The following is a 15,084-nucleotide window of genomic DNA, read 5'->3' as shown; positions in this document are numbered from 1 at the left end:
TTCGTCAAAAAGCATGGCCGCCAGAGGGCATGGTCACTTTTCATCAACAGTTTCTTTAAACAACATTTCCTCCAAAACCACTACATGGGTTTTGATGAAACTTTACACAAATGATCTCTGGGTAGCCCTCTCTCAAAGTTGTTCAAATGGTTCTGGTTCATTGAACATACAGGTCTTTTTGTTAAAAATAGGTTTTCAGCTATCCGACTTTAAAAATCTTTTTCTGTAGAGCTTTGATATTTGGCTTGTGATATAAGGGTTTGACTCTCTACCATTATTGTCCAAATTGTTGCCCTAAGGTCAAAAATGGCCACACCCCTGTATAAGAAACTTTGACAATCTTCTTTTGAATCAATAATAGCTAGAGCCTTGATATTTGGCTTGTGATATCAAAGTTAAACTGTCTACCATAATTATTCAAATTATTGCGCTAGGTTCAAAAACGTGTGTGACATGCATATTTTTTCGGCTAACATAGAAGAAACCTAACTCTGTACTTGTACCATTACCTTATACAAACACACTTGAAGCCTTGTATACAGGTGAGCGCTTTAGGGACAATGACCCTTTTGTTTGTTAAGTGCTGTACGATATTTGCCATTAAGAACCAAGTATCTTTCAGACTTTCCTTTTATTGAAAAACAGTTAATTTGACTGTCCTTACCTATAAGAACAAATGTTTATTATTTGCAGCAAGAAATGGACATGTCCTTGTCTCCTGTCTCGGCAAAGAGGGCAAAAACATCAGACCAAGGATCAGAGGAGGTAATCAGCTTTATATGTCTCATTGTCTAAATACTGTAATAAAGATTGTTTTTAAATGTTAGAAAGAACCTCACTATATAAGGATATAATAATTGATGAAACTGACATCAGTGCTAAAAACAGTATACATTGCCTGAAAGTCTTGCCGGTCTACAGTCAAAATTATTATATAACTCCTTTTATAAATCACCAGCCCATAGTCTGTGCTGTTGCCTGGTGGGTTGTAAGAAAATTCAACAAGAATTAGGTTATATCTTTTGACTGTTTTAAAAAAACTGCTACTTGTACACAGATATCTGGATTTATTGGGTGTGCAGACTTATTAAAATTCAGCAAAAATATTTTCAATATATCTGAGGTATTTTTTCAAGTCCCTGAGTATACTTGAGCTTGAAAGGTATGCAGCATAGTTAATATCTGGACTGTACATTCTTGTATGGAATCAGCAGAATGGAAGTTGAACATAATGAGATGTGTGTTGTATTTTATCAATGTCAGGATTGGGAATGGATGTTGAGTTCAGACCACCACAAATTTGTCTCAGAGACCCTGGATGATGCACTAGGTCTTTCTGGCTGTCATGGGATACCAGAGGCTGCACAATCCCATCAGGCCACTGTCAACATGTCAGCCATCTTGTTTTCTCACATCCCAGCATGCTTTATGGCTCTGCATCTTGTATATGAGGTATGTAATTTTATAATCAACTATTTCTGTTAAGTGACAGTCTTTGTCTGTCTCCTTAAAATTAAGCCAACAAGAATTTTTTTATGCCCCCAAAGGGAGGCATATAGTTTTTGAACCGTCTGTCCGTCTGTCGGTCTGTCAGTCTGTCGGTCTGTCAGTCTGTCCGCAATTTTCGTGTCCGGTCCATATCTTTGTCATCGATGGATGGATTTTCAAATAACTTGGCATGAATGTGTACCACAGTAAGACGACGTGTCGCGCGCAAGACCCAGGTCCGTAGCTCAAAGGTCAAGGTCACACTTAGACATTAAAGGATAGTGCATTGATGGGCGTGTCCGGTCCATATCTTTGTCATCGATGGATGGATTTTCAAATAACTTGGCATGAATGTGTACCACAGTAAGACGACGTGTCGCGCGCAAGACCCAGGTCCGTAGCTCAAAGGTCAAGGTCACACTTAGACATTAAAGGACAGTGCATTGATGGGCGTGTCCGGTCCATATCTTTGTCATCGATGGATGGATATTCAAATAACCTGGCATGAATGTGTACCACAGTAAGACGACGTGTCGCGCGCAAGACCCAGGTCCGTAGCTCAAAGGTCAAGGTCACACTTAGACTTTAAAGGATAGTGCATTGATGGGCGTGTCCGGTCCATATCTTTGTCCTCCATGGATAGATTTTCAAATAACTTGGCATGAATGTGTACCACAGTAAGACGACGTGTCACGCGCAAGACCCAGGTCTGTAGCTCAAAGGTCAAGGTCACACTTAGACGTTAAAGGTCATTTTTCATGATAGTGCATTGATGGGCGTGTCCGGTCCATATCTTTGTCATTCATGCATGGATTTTAAAATAACTACGCATGAATGTGTGACACAGTAAGACGACGTGTCGCGTGCAAGACCCAGCTCCGTAGGTCAAAGGTCCTAAACTCTAACATCGGCCATAACTATTCATTCAAAGTGCCATCGGGGGCATGTGTCATCCTATGGAGACAGCTCTTGTTTTTTTTACTTTTTGATTATGATATTGGACTGAAGCTGCATAACATTGAATTTATTATAATGCCATATTTTAGAAAACGTTTTGAATAATCTTCACCCGCCCGTTTAGCTCAGTAGGTAAGAGCGTTGGTCTATGGATCGCGAGGTCGCGAGTTCGATCCTCGGGCGGGGCGTATGTTCTCTGTGACTATTTGATAAACGACATTGTGTCTGAAATCATTAGTCCTCCACCTCTGATAATTCATGTGGGGAAGTTGGCAGTTACTTGCAGAGAACAGGTTTGTACTGGTACAGAATCCAGGAACACTGGTTAGGTTAACTGCCCGCCGTTACGTGACTGAAATACTGTTGAAAAACGGCGTTAAACCCAAAACAAACAAAAAAAAAAAAAAAAAAAAAAAATGAATAATCTTCAGTAAAGTGATAGTCACAAAATCTTTGGTTTGGCAGAAAAGAGATTATTTATTTATTTACAAAATTCTGTTTACAGGAGTTAAAATTAAACAGTTTGTTAGTAGAGGATCTAGAACAACTTGTGACATTACTTCACCAGCTGGCAGTAGATCTAAGGTGTAATCAATATGTAGACTATTACTGTAGGGACTTCCCAAAACTGATAGATACAGCTAGCACAGTCAGTCAGGTCAAAGATGGTGAGTTACCTTAACTGCATATATTCTAAAAATTGATATATAGTACTATTATCATAACAAAATCAGCTGCAGAATCCAAAAAAAAGTATCAAGTTTAATTGCGAAGAAATTTTCATGTTACTATTACAAACTTACCTCCTGTCGACCATTTAGCTTTAGTCGTATGATTTGAAGAAAGTTATCAGTAAAGCTTTAAGGGAATATTTGTTATTTTTGGCAGAAATTTCTAGCTTGCCTTTCAGTCGGTAATTTAAATCTCAGTCTGCTTTCATAGCTCAGTAGGGAGAGCATAGGTCTAATGATTGGGTAGTCATGATTCTGATCCTTGAGCAAGGTGAATGTTCTTTGACTTTGTGATGTTTTGATAAAAGGCATTGTGTCTGAAATCATTTACTGATTCATATGGAGAAGTTAGCAGTTACTAACAGAGAACAGGTGATATAGAATCCAAGAACACTTGTTAGGCTAACTTCCCACCATTATATAACTGTAATATGGTTGAAAAACATAGTTAAACTCAAAACAAACAAATAATAATCTCTAACTTTCTGTTAAGCATGAAAATGCAGCTTAAGTCAAACATATTTTTCTATTTATAGAAAATGTGAACTTAGATATTGGCATCAAAGTAAACATATAAGGTGTCATGGCTAATACATTAACTAGTTGAGAGTTCAAAACCAACTCGCGTTCAGGTTCTTGAATTAACTCAGTTCAAAGCTTTTGTCTCAGTGGACTTCAAATAAAGAATAAAATTAACCAGACTTTAGCTTGTCTGTCTGGATTTCATGGACACCGGGTTACTTTCTGTGATATATCTTTGCTTACAGAGCATTTAGAGAAGATGCAGTACCCGTCAGTGTTCACAAAGATTCCTCCTTCTGTATATAAGTGGATCATTACAAGCCTTCAGGGTCAAAAATCAGGACATGTGATCTATATACCGCTTGTCTGTAACAACATACTCAATGTGGTTTCTGTAAGTACACAAAAGTCATGTATCAGGACTGCTCCTCTTTATACCATTTGTCTGTAACAGCATAAAGGTCAGGAATTAGGACATGTAATTTATATACCATTTGTCTGTAATATTATTATGTTGTTTCTGTAAGTACAAAAAGGTCAGAAATAAGGATGTGTGATTTATATACCATTTGTGTGTAACAACGTAGTGTGTTTCTGTAAAGTGTATTTCTGTAGTGTGTTTCTGTAAGAATACAAAGGTCAGAAATCAGGATATAATGTTTGCCTGTAACAACATATTCTGTAATTACACAAACATTGTTTATCAGAACGTGTGATCTGTATACCATAGAAATCAGGATATATGGTTTGTCTGTAGCAACATATTCTATAGCGTTTCTATAAGCACACAAACTTATATGTCAGGACATATGATCTGTATATTGTTTGTAACAACACCCAGTGTGGTTTCTGTAAGTGCAGTTATCAGGGGAAAAAAGAGAAATGTTGTTTTAATAGCTTTTAAATACCTGAAAAAACAAAATCCTATATGCCTGTAGAAACACATACATTAATTTAACAAAATGTTCTTATTAAAAGATGATGAACTAGCAGTTTGTTTCACTTAAATAGATTTTGAAATCTTAAATTTCAGTTGTATGCATTATTGCTAAACAAACATATGGGAACAGAACAAGCCATTGACAGATGTCTGAAAAAAGTACCTCCATCAGGTATTGTTTTATGTCTATGTGTAATTTTTCCTCAGATAAATTCTTGATCTTTTACAAAATTTTTCCGTACCTAACATCACAACCTTTCTAAAGGGAGCACTACATGAAAGACCAAAATGTATTCCTTGTACAGAGGTTGCTGTAGAGAAATAATTTAGTCAAAACTTTTCAGCCAGAAAGGAAATATTTGTCTTTGAAGAGATGCTTACTCTGGAGAGGTGTGCTTGACACTGACTTTAATGACATTTTCCTTGCAGGTCATAGAGCTCCAACCTGCGATATTTCTATGTCAAGAAGTTTTTGTAGAGCCAGTCCAACACACAACTATTTGGAGAGGGTGGTACTCTATATGACACAACTTGGTAAGATTTTGTAGAGCCAGTCCAACACATAACTATTTGGAGAGGGTGGTACTTTATATGACACAACTTGGTAAGATTTTGTAGAGCCAGTCCAACACATAACTATTTGGAGAGGGTGGTACTCTATATGACACAACTTGGTAAGATTTTGTAGAACCAGTCCAACACATAAGTATTTGGAGAGGGTGGTACGCTATATGACACAACTTGGTAAGATTTTCTAGAGTCTGTCCAACACACAACTATTTGGAGAGGGCTATATGACACAACTTGGTAAGATTTTGTAGAACCAGTCCAACACATAACTATTTGGAGAGGGTGGTTCTTTATATGACACAACTTGGTCAGATTTTGTAGAGCCAGTCTAACACATAACTATTTGGAGAGGTGTACTTAAGGAGTGGTACATTTAACATAACACAAACTTTGGTAAGACATTTTGTAAGATGAGACCAGTCCAACACATAACTATTTTGGAGAGGGTGGTCTTTATATGACACAACTTGGTCAGATTTTGTAGAGCCAGTCTAACACATAACTATTTGGAGAGGGTGGTACTATATGAACACAACTTGGTAAGATTTTGTAGAGCCAGTCCAACACACAACTATTTGAGAGGGCTTATATGAACATACTTGGTAAGATTTTGTAGAGCCAGTCCAACACACAACTATTTGAGAGGGTGGTACTTTATATGACACAACTTGGTAAGATTTTGTAGAGCCAGTCCAACACATAACTATTTGGAGAGGGTGGTTCTTTATATGACACAACTTGGTCAGATTTTGTAGAGTCTGTCCAACACATAACTATTTGGAGAGGGTGGTACGCTATATGACACAACTTGGTAAGATTTTGTAGAGCCAGACCAACACACAACTATTTGGAGAGGGCTATATGACATGACTTGGTAAGATTTTGTAGAGCCAGTCCAACACACAACTATTTTGAGAGGGTGGTACTTTATATGACACAACTTGGTAAGATTTTGTAGAGCCAGTCCAGTACATAACTATTTGGAGAGGAGGGTACTCTATATGACACAACTTGGTAAGATTTTGTAGAGCCAGGCCAACACATAACTATTTGGAGAGAGTGGTACTTTATATGACACAACTTGGTAAGATTTTGTAGAGCCAGTCCAACACATAACTATATGGAGAGAGCGGTACTCTATATGACACAGCTTGGTAAGATTTTGTAGAACCAGTCCAACACATAACTATTTGGAGAGGGTGGTACTCTATATGACACAACTTGGTAAGATTTTCTAGAGTCTGTCCAACACACAACTATTTGGAGAGGGCTATATGACACAATTTGGTAAGATTTTGTAGAACCAGTCCAACACACAACTATTTGGAGAGGGTGGTTCTTTATATGACACAACTTGGTCAGATTTTGTAGAGCCAGTCTAACACATAACTATTTGGAGAGGGTGGTACTTTATATGACACAACTTGGTAAGATTTTGTAGAGCCAGACCAACACACAACTATTTGGAGAGGGCTATATGACACAACTTGGTAAGATTTTGTAGAACCAGTCCAACACATAACTATTTGGAGAGGGTGGTACTTTATATGACACAACTTGGTAAGATTTTGTAGGGCCAGTCCAACACATAACTATATGGAGAGGGTGGTACTCTTTATGACATGACTTGGTAAGATTTTGTACAGCCAGTCCAAGACACAACTATTTGGAGAGGGTGGTACTTTATGTGACACAGCATGGTAAGATTTTGTAGAGCCAGTCCAACGCATAACTATTTGGAAAGGGTGGTACTTTATATGACACAACTTGGTAAGATTTTGTAGGGCCAGTCCAACACATAACTATTTGCAGAGGGTGGTACTTTATATGACACAACTTGGTAAGATTTTGTAGAGCCAGTCCTACACATAACTATATGGAGTGGGTGGTACTCTTTATGACATGACTTGGTAAGATTTTGTAGAACCAGTCCAACACATAACTATATGGAGAGGGTGGTTCTTTATATGACACAACTTGGTCATATTTTGTAGAGCCAGTCCAACACATTACTATTTGGAGAGGGTGGTACTCTATATGACATAACATGGTAAGATATTGTAGAGCCAGTCCAACACACAACTATTTGGAGAGGGTGGTACTCTATATGACACAACTTGGTAAGATTTTGTAGAGCCAGTCCAACACATAACTATATGGAGAGGGTGGTACTCTTTATGACACGACTTGGTAAGATTTTATAGAACCAGTCCAACACCTAAGTATTTAGACAGGGTGGTACTCTATATGACACAACTTGGTAAGATTTTGTAGAGCCAGTCCAATACATAAACTATTTAGAGAGGGTGGTACTTTATATGACACAACTTCGTGAGATATTGTAGAGCGTAAACCATGTAGCAATCATTTTATTCTGTAGATTATAGAAGTAAATATTATGACACAATGAAACCATCTAGTTAACAGAATATCTGAAGAGTTAGAAATATTTAATGAAAGGTTTCTTTGTACTACTGTAATTTAAATGTGTCCAATCCACACATAATATTGGAATCTCCTTATATAGTCCTGACACACTTTTAACCACAAATTTAGCAAATTCCTGTTGTAGAGTTGATTTCCTGTAGCCACATCTGCTGTCTGCTGAATGTTTGAGATCACTGAATGTTACCATTTCATCATCGTCCATCTGCAGTGTATTGCTTTGATTATTAAAAACATCTGGGCTTTCTTCATTGTTAGCCCAATCTTCAGTTAAATCAGGGGTGTGCAGTTGTAACTCTGTCCTGTTCAACCATCCTTTTCTAGCCCTAGACAAGGGCAGTTTTGCATTTTAGTTAGAAAATGAAATGAAGAGATTTTAAAACAATAAAATTTTGACCATCTAAAGAAAAATTTGGCTTAGTTAGGTTTTAATCACAAACAGTCACGAACGAAATTCATTAAAAACTTGATTGACTTGATACTATTAGCCCGGATTTAACTTTAGGAAATAGATTTTTTTCAAAACCTTTTGTTAAATTCAGTCAGTTCCATGTGCCCATATCAGTAGGATGTGGTATAATAGAAATATATTGTTTCTTCACAGGCATGACAGAAAGAGATTTAACATATCTGCCTGTAGGGATAGCTCTTCCAATCAGAGAAGCCATATTTCACTGTAGATGTAACCCTCCTTCTGATTGGCCAGAAGAAGCATACACCCTGACTGGCCGAGAAGATATCAGTAAGTTGCTGTCCCTCCAAGACCGAGAAGATGTTTCTCCACCCCCAGGAATTTTTAAGAGGAAGCCGAGTCCCCAGTCCCAGGGGACAAAAGAGGAAGATGATGGCATGGAACATCTTGATGATGAGGTATTAATATGTGTTACTTAATATTTGATATTATATTGAAATATTGTAACATTTTTAAGTTTTTTGAACAGCATTCTTTAGTAAGCTTAGTTGTGATGGATAGGCTGTGTTGAAATAAGAAACTGTTGGTTTGTCCTGATGCTAAAAATGTACCATACTGTGCATCAGTGCCATGTTAAAAAAGACTAAATAGCTTTCTCTTATTCTGTAGAGTATGTGAGTTTAAATTACATTTTCAGTACTTGCGACTACGGTTCAGTGAAGATTTGCGTGTACAGGAAGCAAGAAGACTGTTACACTCATCAAGACCAGCTAGAATATCACTGGTACAAAAACCAGAAATAAGGTAATGTTTCACAGGAAACATGCTGGTGGCCTTCCATAATTGTTTTCCTTAATTGTTTTTGCTCCTGTTTGAAAAAAGGAGTATATTACTTTACTCCTGTGGATAGACTGGTATGTTAGCATTCCATTTGATTTTCAGTTATTATCACCAGACTGGTTTTTACAACAGATGTCAAATTCACAAGATGATTGCCAAGAGTAAGTAGATGACCTCATTTATTTTTGTGCGTATAATACGGATGTCAAGGTCACTTTGACCTAGTCTCTGAAAAGTTTGTGGTCATCTAACATTGGTATTTGCCTGCAGCCAGTGGATTGTTTTTAGCTCACCAGAGCCAAAGGCTCAGGGTGAGCTATTAGGATGGGTCACCGTCCGGCGTCCGTCCGTAAACTTTTTACTTTAAATGACATCTCCTCATAAACCGCTAGGCCAATTTCATCCAAATTTCACAGGAATGTTCCTTGGGAGAAGCTCTACAAAAATTATTCAAAGAATTGAATTCCATGCAGAACTCTGGTTGCCATGGCAACCAAAAGGAAAAACTTTAAAAATCTTCTTCTCAAAAACTAGAAGCCCTACCCAGTAGGCATTTGACATCGGACCCTGACGTCGGATTAACGTTGGATTTTGGTTGGATTTGCAAACCGTTTAGACGTCGGATCCTGACGTTGGCTAGACGTCGCAATCCGACCATTTTCCAACCTAAATCTAACCACTTTTCAACCAAAATCTGACCAAATTTTTAACGTAATTTGCAATCAAACAAGTAATCAACACATGTATTTTATCATCATTATTTCATATTATGGCGACGTAAGTCTAATACAATAAGTCCAAAAAGTAATGCAGTAATTGAAACTTTCAAGTTTCGTCATTTTTGTATGATTCTTCAACTCCGCCAACATTTCCACCTGAAATGTATAAAATTTGACAGTTTCATTATTTAACATATATACAAATATACTAGTGCTATTACTAAGAGCATAATTAATACGTGCCAAACAAATATGTAATATTTTAAATTCTATGGAAAAAAAAATCTATAACTTTGTAAAATGTAATTAAATGAAATTGCTTTTTAAAGTAACAAACAAAAATAAGTCAATTTTTTAAAAAAAAAAATACGGAATATAAATCAGTATAACTTTTAAAATAAGTATAATTTTTAAAAATCTGTTACTCACGTTGCGGATCCTTCCCTTTGTGTAAAGTATTTATAAACTTGCTCTATCTTATCCCAATAAATATCAAATTACAGGAAGACTGTGTAAACCGATGCAGGCTTATCTCGCGAATGTGTGACTAATAGACAACATGTGTAGAAGAGAAGATCTATGTGAATTTAGAATAATTTATACATGTGTATAGAATGCATTTTTATCTTGAACAGTTTAAAGTTCATGAAAAAAATCCATCTCCGAAAATAGACAGTCTCATGCGATATTGTAACATAATTAATATAATGTTTGTTGTGAGAATGAACTATTATTACTAAGCGCATGTCCAGGTCTTTATGAAAACAAGTAAATATCTTAAACTATACTAGCAAAATTATACCAGTTAGTTTTATAACTAAAAACATTTATCAGACTTTCTATCCAACCTAATTCCAACGTCTTCTAGACGTCTAAGTCTGACGTCTATTAGACGTCGTGGATATGACGTTGGTTAGACGTTGGATTCAGGTTGCAGACGTCGCGACCAAAATCCAACGTCTAACCAACGTCAGTACGACGTCAGGTGTTTACTGGGTAGAGTTTAGATATTTGGTGTGAAGCATTGCCTAGTGGACCTCTACCAAATTTGTTCAAATCATGACCCTGGGATCAAAATTGACCCCGCCCCAGGGGTCACTTGATTTTACATAGGAAAATCTTAAAAAATCTTCTTCTCAAAAACCAGAAGCCCTAGAGCTTACATATTTGACATGTAGCATTGCCTAATAGACCTCTACTTATGTTTTTCAAATCATGACCCCGGGGTCAAAATTAACCCCGCCCCAGGGGTCACTTGATTTTACATAGGAAAATCTTCAAAAAATTTCTAAAAATAAACCAGAAGGCCTAAAGCTTAGATATTTGACATGTAGCATTACCTAGTGGACCTCTACAAAATTTGTTCAAATCATGAACCCCGGGGTCAAAACTGACCCAGCCCCAGGGGTCACTTGATTTTACATAGGAAAATCTTCAAAAATTTTCTAAAAATAAACCAGAAGGCCTAGATCTTAGATATTTGACATGTAGCATTGCCTAGTAGACTTCTACAAAATATGTTCAAATCATGATCCCCGGGGTCAAAATTGACCCCGCCCCATGGGGTTTCTTGATTGTCAGAGAAAAATCTTCAAAAATTTCTAAAAATAAACCAGAAGGCCTAGAGCGTTGATATTTGACATGTAGCATTGCCTAGTGGACCTCTACAAAATTTGTTCAAATCATGACCCCGCCCCAGGGGTCACTTGATTTTACATAGGAAAATCTTCAAAAAATTTCTAAAAATAAACCAGAAGGCCTAGAGCTTAGATATTTCACATGTAGCATTGCCTAATGGACCTCTACTAAAGTTATTCAAATCATGACCCGGGGTCAAAATTGACCCCGCCCTAGGGGTCACTTGATTTTAACATAGGAAAATCTTCAAAAATTTTCTAAAAATAAACCGGAAGGCCTAGAGCTTAGATATTTGATATGTAGCATTGCCTAGTGGACCTCTACAAAATTTGTTCAAATCATGAACCCTGGGGTCAAAATGGACCCCGCCCTAGGGGTCACTTGATTTTACATAGGAAAATCTTCAAAAATTTTCTAAAAATAAACCAGAAGGCCTAGATCTTAGATATTTGACACGTGGCATTTCCTAGTAGACTTCTACAAAATTTGTTAAAATCATGACCCCCAGGGTCAAATTGACCCTGCCCCATGGTGTTACTTGATTGTACATAGAAAAATCTTCAAAATTTTCTAAAAAAAAAAACAACAGAAGGCCTAGAGCTTAGATATTTGACACGAAGCATTGCCTAGGGGACCTCTACAAAAGTTGTTCAAATCTTGACCCCCAGAGTCAAATTGACCCCGCCCCAGGGGTTACTTGATTGTACATAGGGAAATCTTAATAAATTTGCTAAAAATAAACCAGAAGGCCTAGATCTTAGATATTTGATATGTAACATTGCGTAGTAGACTGCTACAAACTTTGTTCAAATCATGACCCTCGGGGTAAAAGTGCCCCCCCCCCCCACCCCACAGGGGTTACTTGATTGTACATAGGAAAATCTTCCAAAAAATTTCTAAAAATCATCAGTTTGACATTTGAAACATGTAGCTCATATTACTCTGGTGAGCGATCCAGGGTCGTCATGACCCTCTTGTTTGTGTCATTAGGTCAAAAGTCAAAGTGATTTTAAAAGACTGAAAATGGCATACACAGTTTTCTCAGGCCATCATGAAGGGTGTATCTTTTTCACAGTCAGGCCTTGTTTCTCTTTTGATATATAACTGACTATGGTAGAGTCCAAATATGTTTATTATTTGATTTTTTTACTGATAAAAATTGGTAGATAGAAAAGACTCAACCTCAGTCTCAGTTTAAGTCTGTTTAATAATGGCAGACATAGGCTCAGTAGAGCTCTGGCAGAATATAAATCAAGATTGAGGTCTTTGGTCAACATTGTATGAAGTGTCACTGTATGCTATCTGGTGTTTATGGACATAAATCTGTGATATTGTTACTATGTATTATATTATATTTTCAGTGACCATGACTTCATAGAAGAGCAGGAGAGACATCTGTATGCTATCTGTATTAGAACCATGGCACTCTCTGTTGGCAGGTTTGGACCTTTAATCTTCTTGTAGACTAAAATCTAGATAATAAAATACATACTAAGGTGATGGGTTTAGTGTGTCTGAACTTATTATATTTTCAATGTAGATAAGCATGTTATTGGATTAATGCAATTACTAGTTTTACTGAAGACTGTTTAATACAACTACACATACTAGTATCTTCCTTTGTTTGTTTACCATGTTTTCTGTCACCATATTGCTTCTTAACCACTCTGTTCTAAAAAACTTAACTAAAGTTTTGACATTACTGTTAAAACCACTCTGTTCTAAAAAACTTAACTCAGGTTTTGACATTACAGTTAAAACCACTCTGTTGTAAAAAAAAACTTAACTCAAGTTTTGACATAACTGTTTAAAACCACTCTGTTCTCAAAAAACTGACATTACTGTTAAAGGATATTAACAGTCAATGTTAAATCTATTATATTTACAGAGGAATGTTTACTTTATCATGTCTATTTTGTTTACAGAGGGTTTACAACATCATGCTATGTCTGTTTTGTACACAGAGGAATGTTTATATTATCATGTCTGTTTTGTTTACAGAGGGTTTACAACATCATGCTATGTCTGTTTTGTACACAGAGGAATGTTTATATTATCATGTCTGTTTTGTTTACAGAGGAATGTTTATATTATCATGTCTGTTTTGTACACAGAGGAATGTTTATATTATCATGTCTGTTTTGTACACAGAGGAATGTTCACATTATCATGTCTGTTTTGTTTACAGAGGAATGTTCACACTGAGTACCTATCATCCCTTACCAACAGAAACATTACCTATACCTAAACTTTGTCTCACAGGCAAAGCCCCACCAAGGTAAGTGAAGTACATATCTAGAAAAATATTGTTAGATTTTCCCCTAAGATAGGTTCTCATTTTTAACATTTTTACCTGTTATATGAACTAATAGTTGTTTGATGAAGTAAAGTGCTAGTCTAAAAGTGAAGACTAATGATCCCAAAATAATAGGGGTCATCCTACGTTATGCAATCATCTTGTGAAGTTGGGCCAAAAGTCAGTAGGATTATCATCATACAGCCTACCTACATAAGCATTGCAATATCATCTGTCTCCTTCACACTGGAACATATAGATAAGTAAAATCAGTTAGTGAATGAAACCAGCATATAAAATAATAGAGAATTTTATTGATTCTATGTAAATGCTGTATTAATGTTTAATATAGGAATACAACAGTAGACTTGTCCCATATTGATACACCGCCAAACATGACAGCATGGCCCTTGTTCCATAATGGTGTAGCTGCAGGACTCCGGATCGCAGATTTCTCTCAGGTTGACTCGTCATGGATCATGTATAACAGACCAAAGAGTAATGAACTGACCAATGAGTATGCAGGATTTCTGATGGCTCTCGGATTAAACAAACATCTTGTCAAAATGAACATACTCAATAAACATAATTACCTCAGTAAGGTGAGATCATTTTACAAATTATGCAAACTATATTCTGTTAAACTATACATTTGGATCACCCCCTACAATTTCAAAATTGATATTGGCAGGTGCTGCCATGTTAGCCAGCCTTGGTTATTTTGAAATATTTATGACTTTTCTAATTGTTAAAGGTCAGGTGATTCTAGATTTGTTTATTCAGCTATCTTATTTCTTTGGCCTTTCTTCTAGAAAAGGTACTCGAGATATGTAATGGACAATATTTGTTGAACAATTATACACTGATTTTAATTCTCTTTAAGGGCCATGAGATGACAACAATAGGGCTTCTGTTAGGAATTGCTGCAGCTAAGTGAGTACATCAAGGTGTTATATTGGAAACACTTTTTTCGCTTTCTTATTTACAAATGTTTGTGTCGACTTTGATCTTTTTCTTTCTATGCACTAAATTATTCAGTCATTTGTTCTTGATGTTGTGCTTTCCTAGGCTGAAATTGGATTTACTTTTGATATAGATATTGTACAGTTTCATCATTCAGTTCATGCCATCTTGTAAATGAGAAGGTATCTTTCCAGTAGCTAAATTACATCACAATTGATGGACAGATTCTGTATGCATAAATGTTCTACTATTTCAGACGCAGTACAATGGATCTTGCGACAATGAAAATGTTAAGTATACATCTACCAGCCATGTTACCCCCAACATCCACAGAACTCAATGTCTCTCACAACGTCCAAGTGGCAGCCATATTAGGAGTGGGCTTGGTGTTCCAGGGTACAGGGCATAGGCATACAGCCGACATACTACTCGCTGAGATAGGTATGTATAGAGTTCACTAGCTGTTCTAACAAAATAGACGAAGGTGTGTTTCTTCTAGTATAACTAAAGTAACTACATTTTACCTATTTGGAACCTCTGTCTATTTATGATGATTAGTAGGA

The 15,084-nt window shown here is 36.5% G+C and overlaps 1 protein-coding gene across 2 annotated transcripts in view; it reads left to right on the top strand.

Moving 5' to 3' along the window:
• LOC123564078 (anaphase-promoting complex subunit 1-like) overlaps positions 1-15,084 on the top strand; it is a 93,755-nt gene that overhangs the window by 38,141 nt on the left and 40,530 nt on the right. For both annotated transcript variants that reach the window (XM_053518245.1, XM_053518247.1), the window contains exons 13-25: positions 694-765; positions 1,264-1,452; positions 2,951-3,113; positions 3,944-4,092; positions 4,732-4,810; positions 5,068-5,172; positions 8,258-8,523; positions 8,763-8,869; positions 12,624-12,701; positions 13,451-13,540; positions 13,911-14,160; positions 14,442-14,491; positions 14,778-14,962. In XM_053518245.1, the coding sequence (XP_053374220.1) occupies positions 694-765; positions 1,264-1,452; positions 2,951-3,113; positions 3,944-4,092; positions 4,732-4,810; positions 5,068-5,172; positions 8,258-8,523; positions 8,763-8,869; positions 12,624-12,701; positions 13,451-13,540; positions 13,911-14,160; positions 14,442-14,491; positions 14,778-14,962 (1,783 nt within the window). The remainder of the gene's footprint in view (positions 1-693; positions 766-1,263; positions 1,453-2,950; positions 3,114-3,943; positions 4,093-4,731; positions 4,811-5,067; positions 5,173-8,257; positions 8,524-8,762; positions 8,870-12,623; positions 12,702-13,450; positions 13,541-13,910; positions 14,161-14,441; positions 14,492-14,777; positions 14,963-15,084) is intronic.

The sequence above is a fragment of the Mercenaria mercenaria genome, chromosome 1, assembly GCF_021730395.1.
Source record: "Mercenaria mercenaria strain notata chromosome 1, MADL_Memer_1, whole genome shotgun sequence".
Taxonomy (NCBI): Eukaryota; Metazoa; Mollusca; class Bivalvia; order Venerida; family Veneridae; genus Mercenaria; species Mercenaria mercenaria.
The sequence above is the reverse complement of the archived record's forward strand: the minus strand, read 5'-3'. Positions and strand labels throughout refer to the sequence as shown.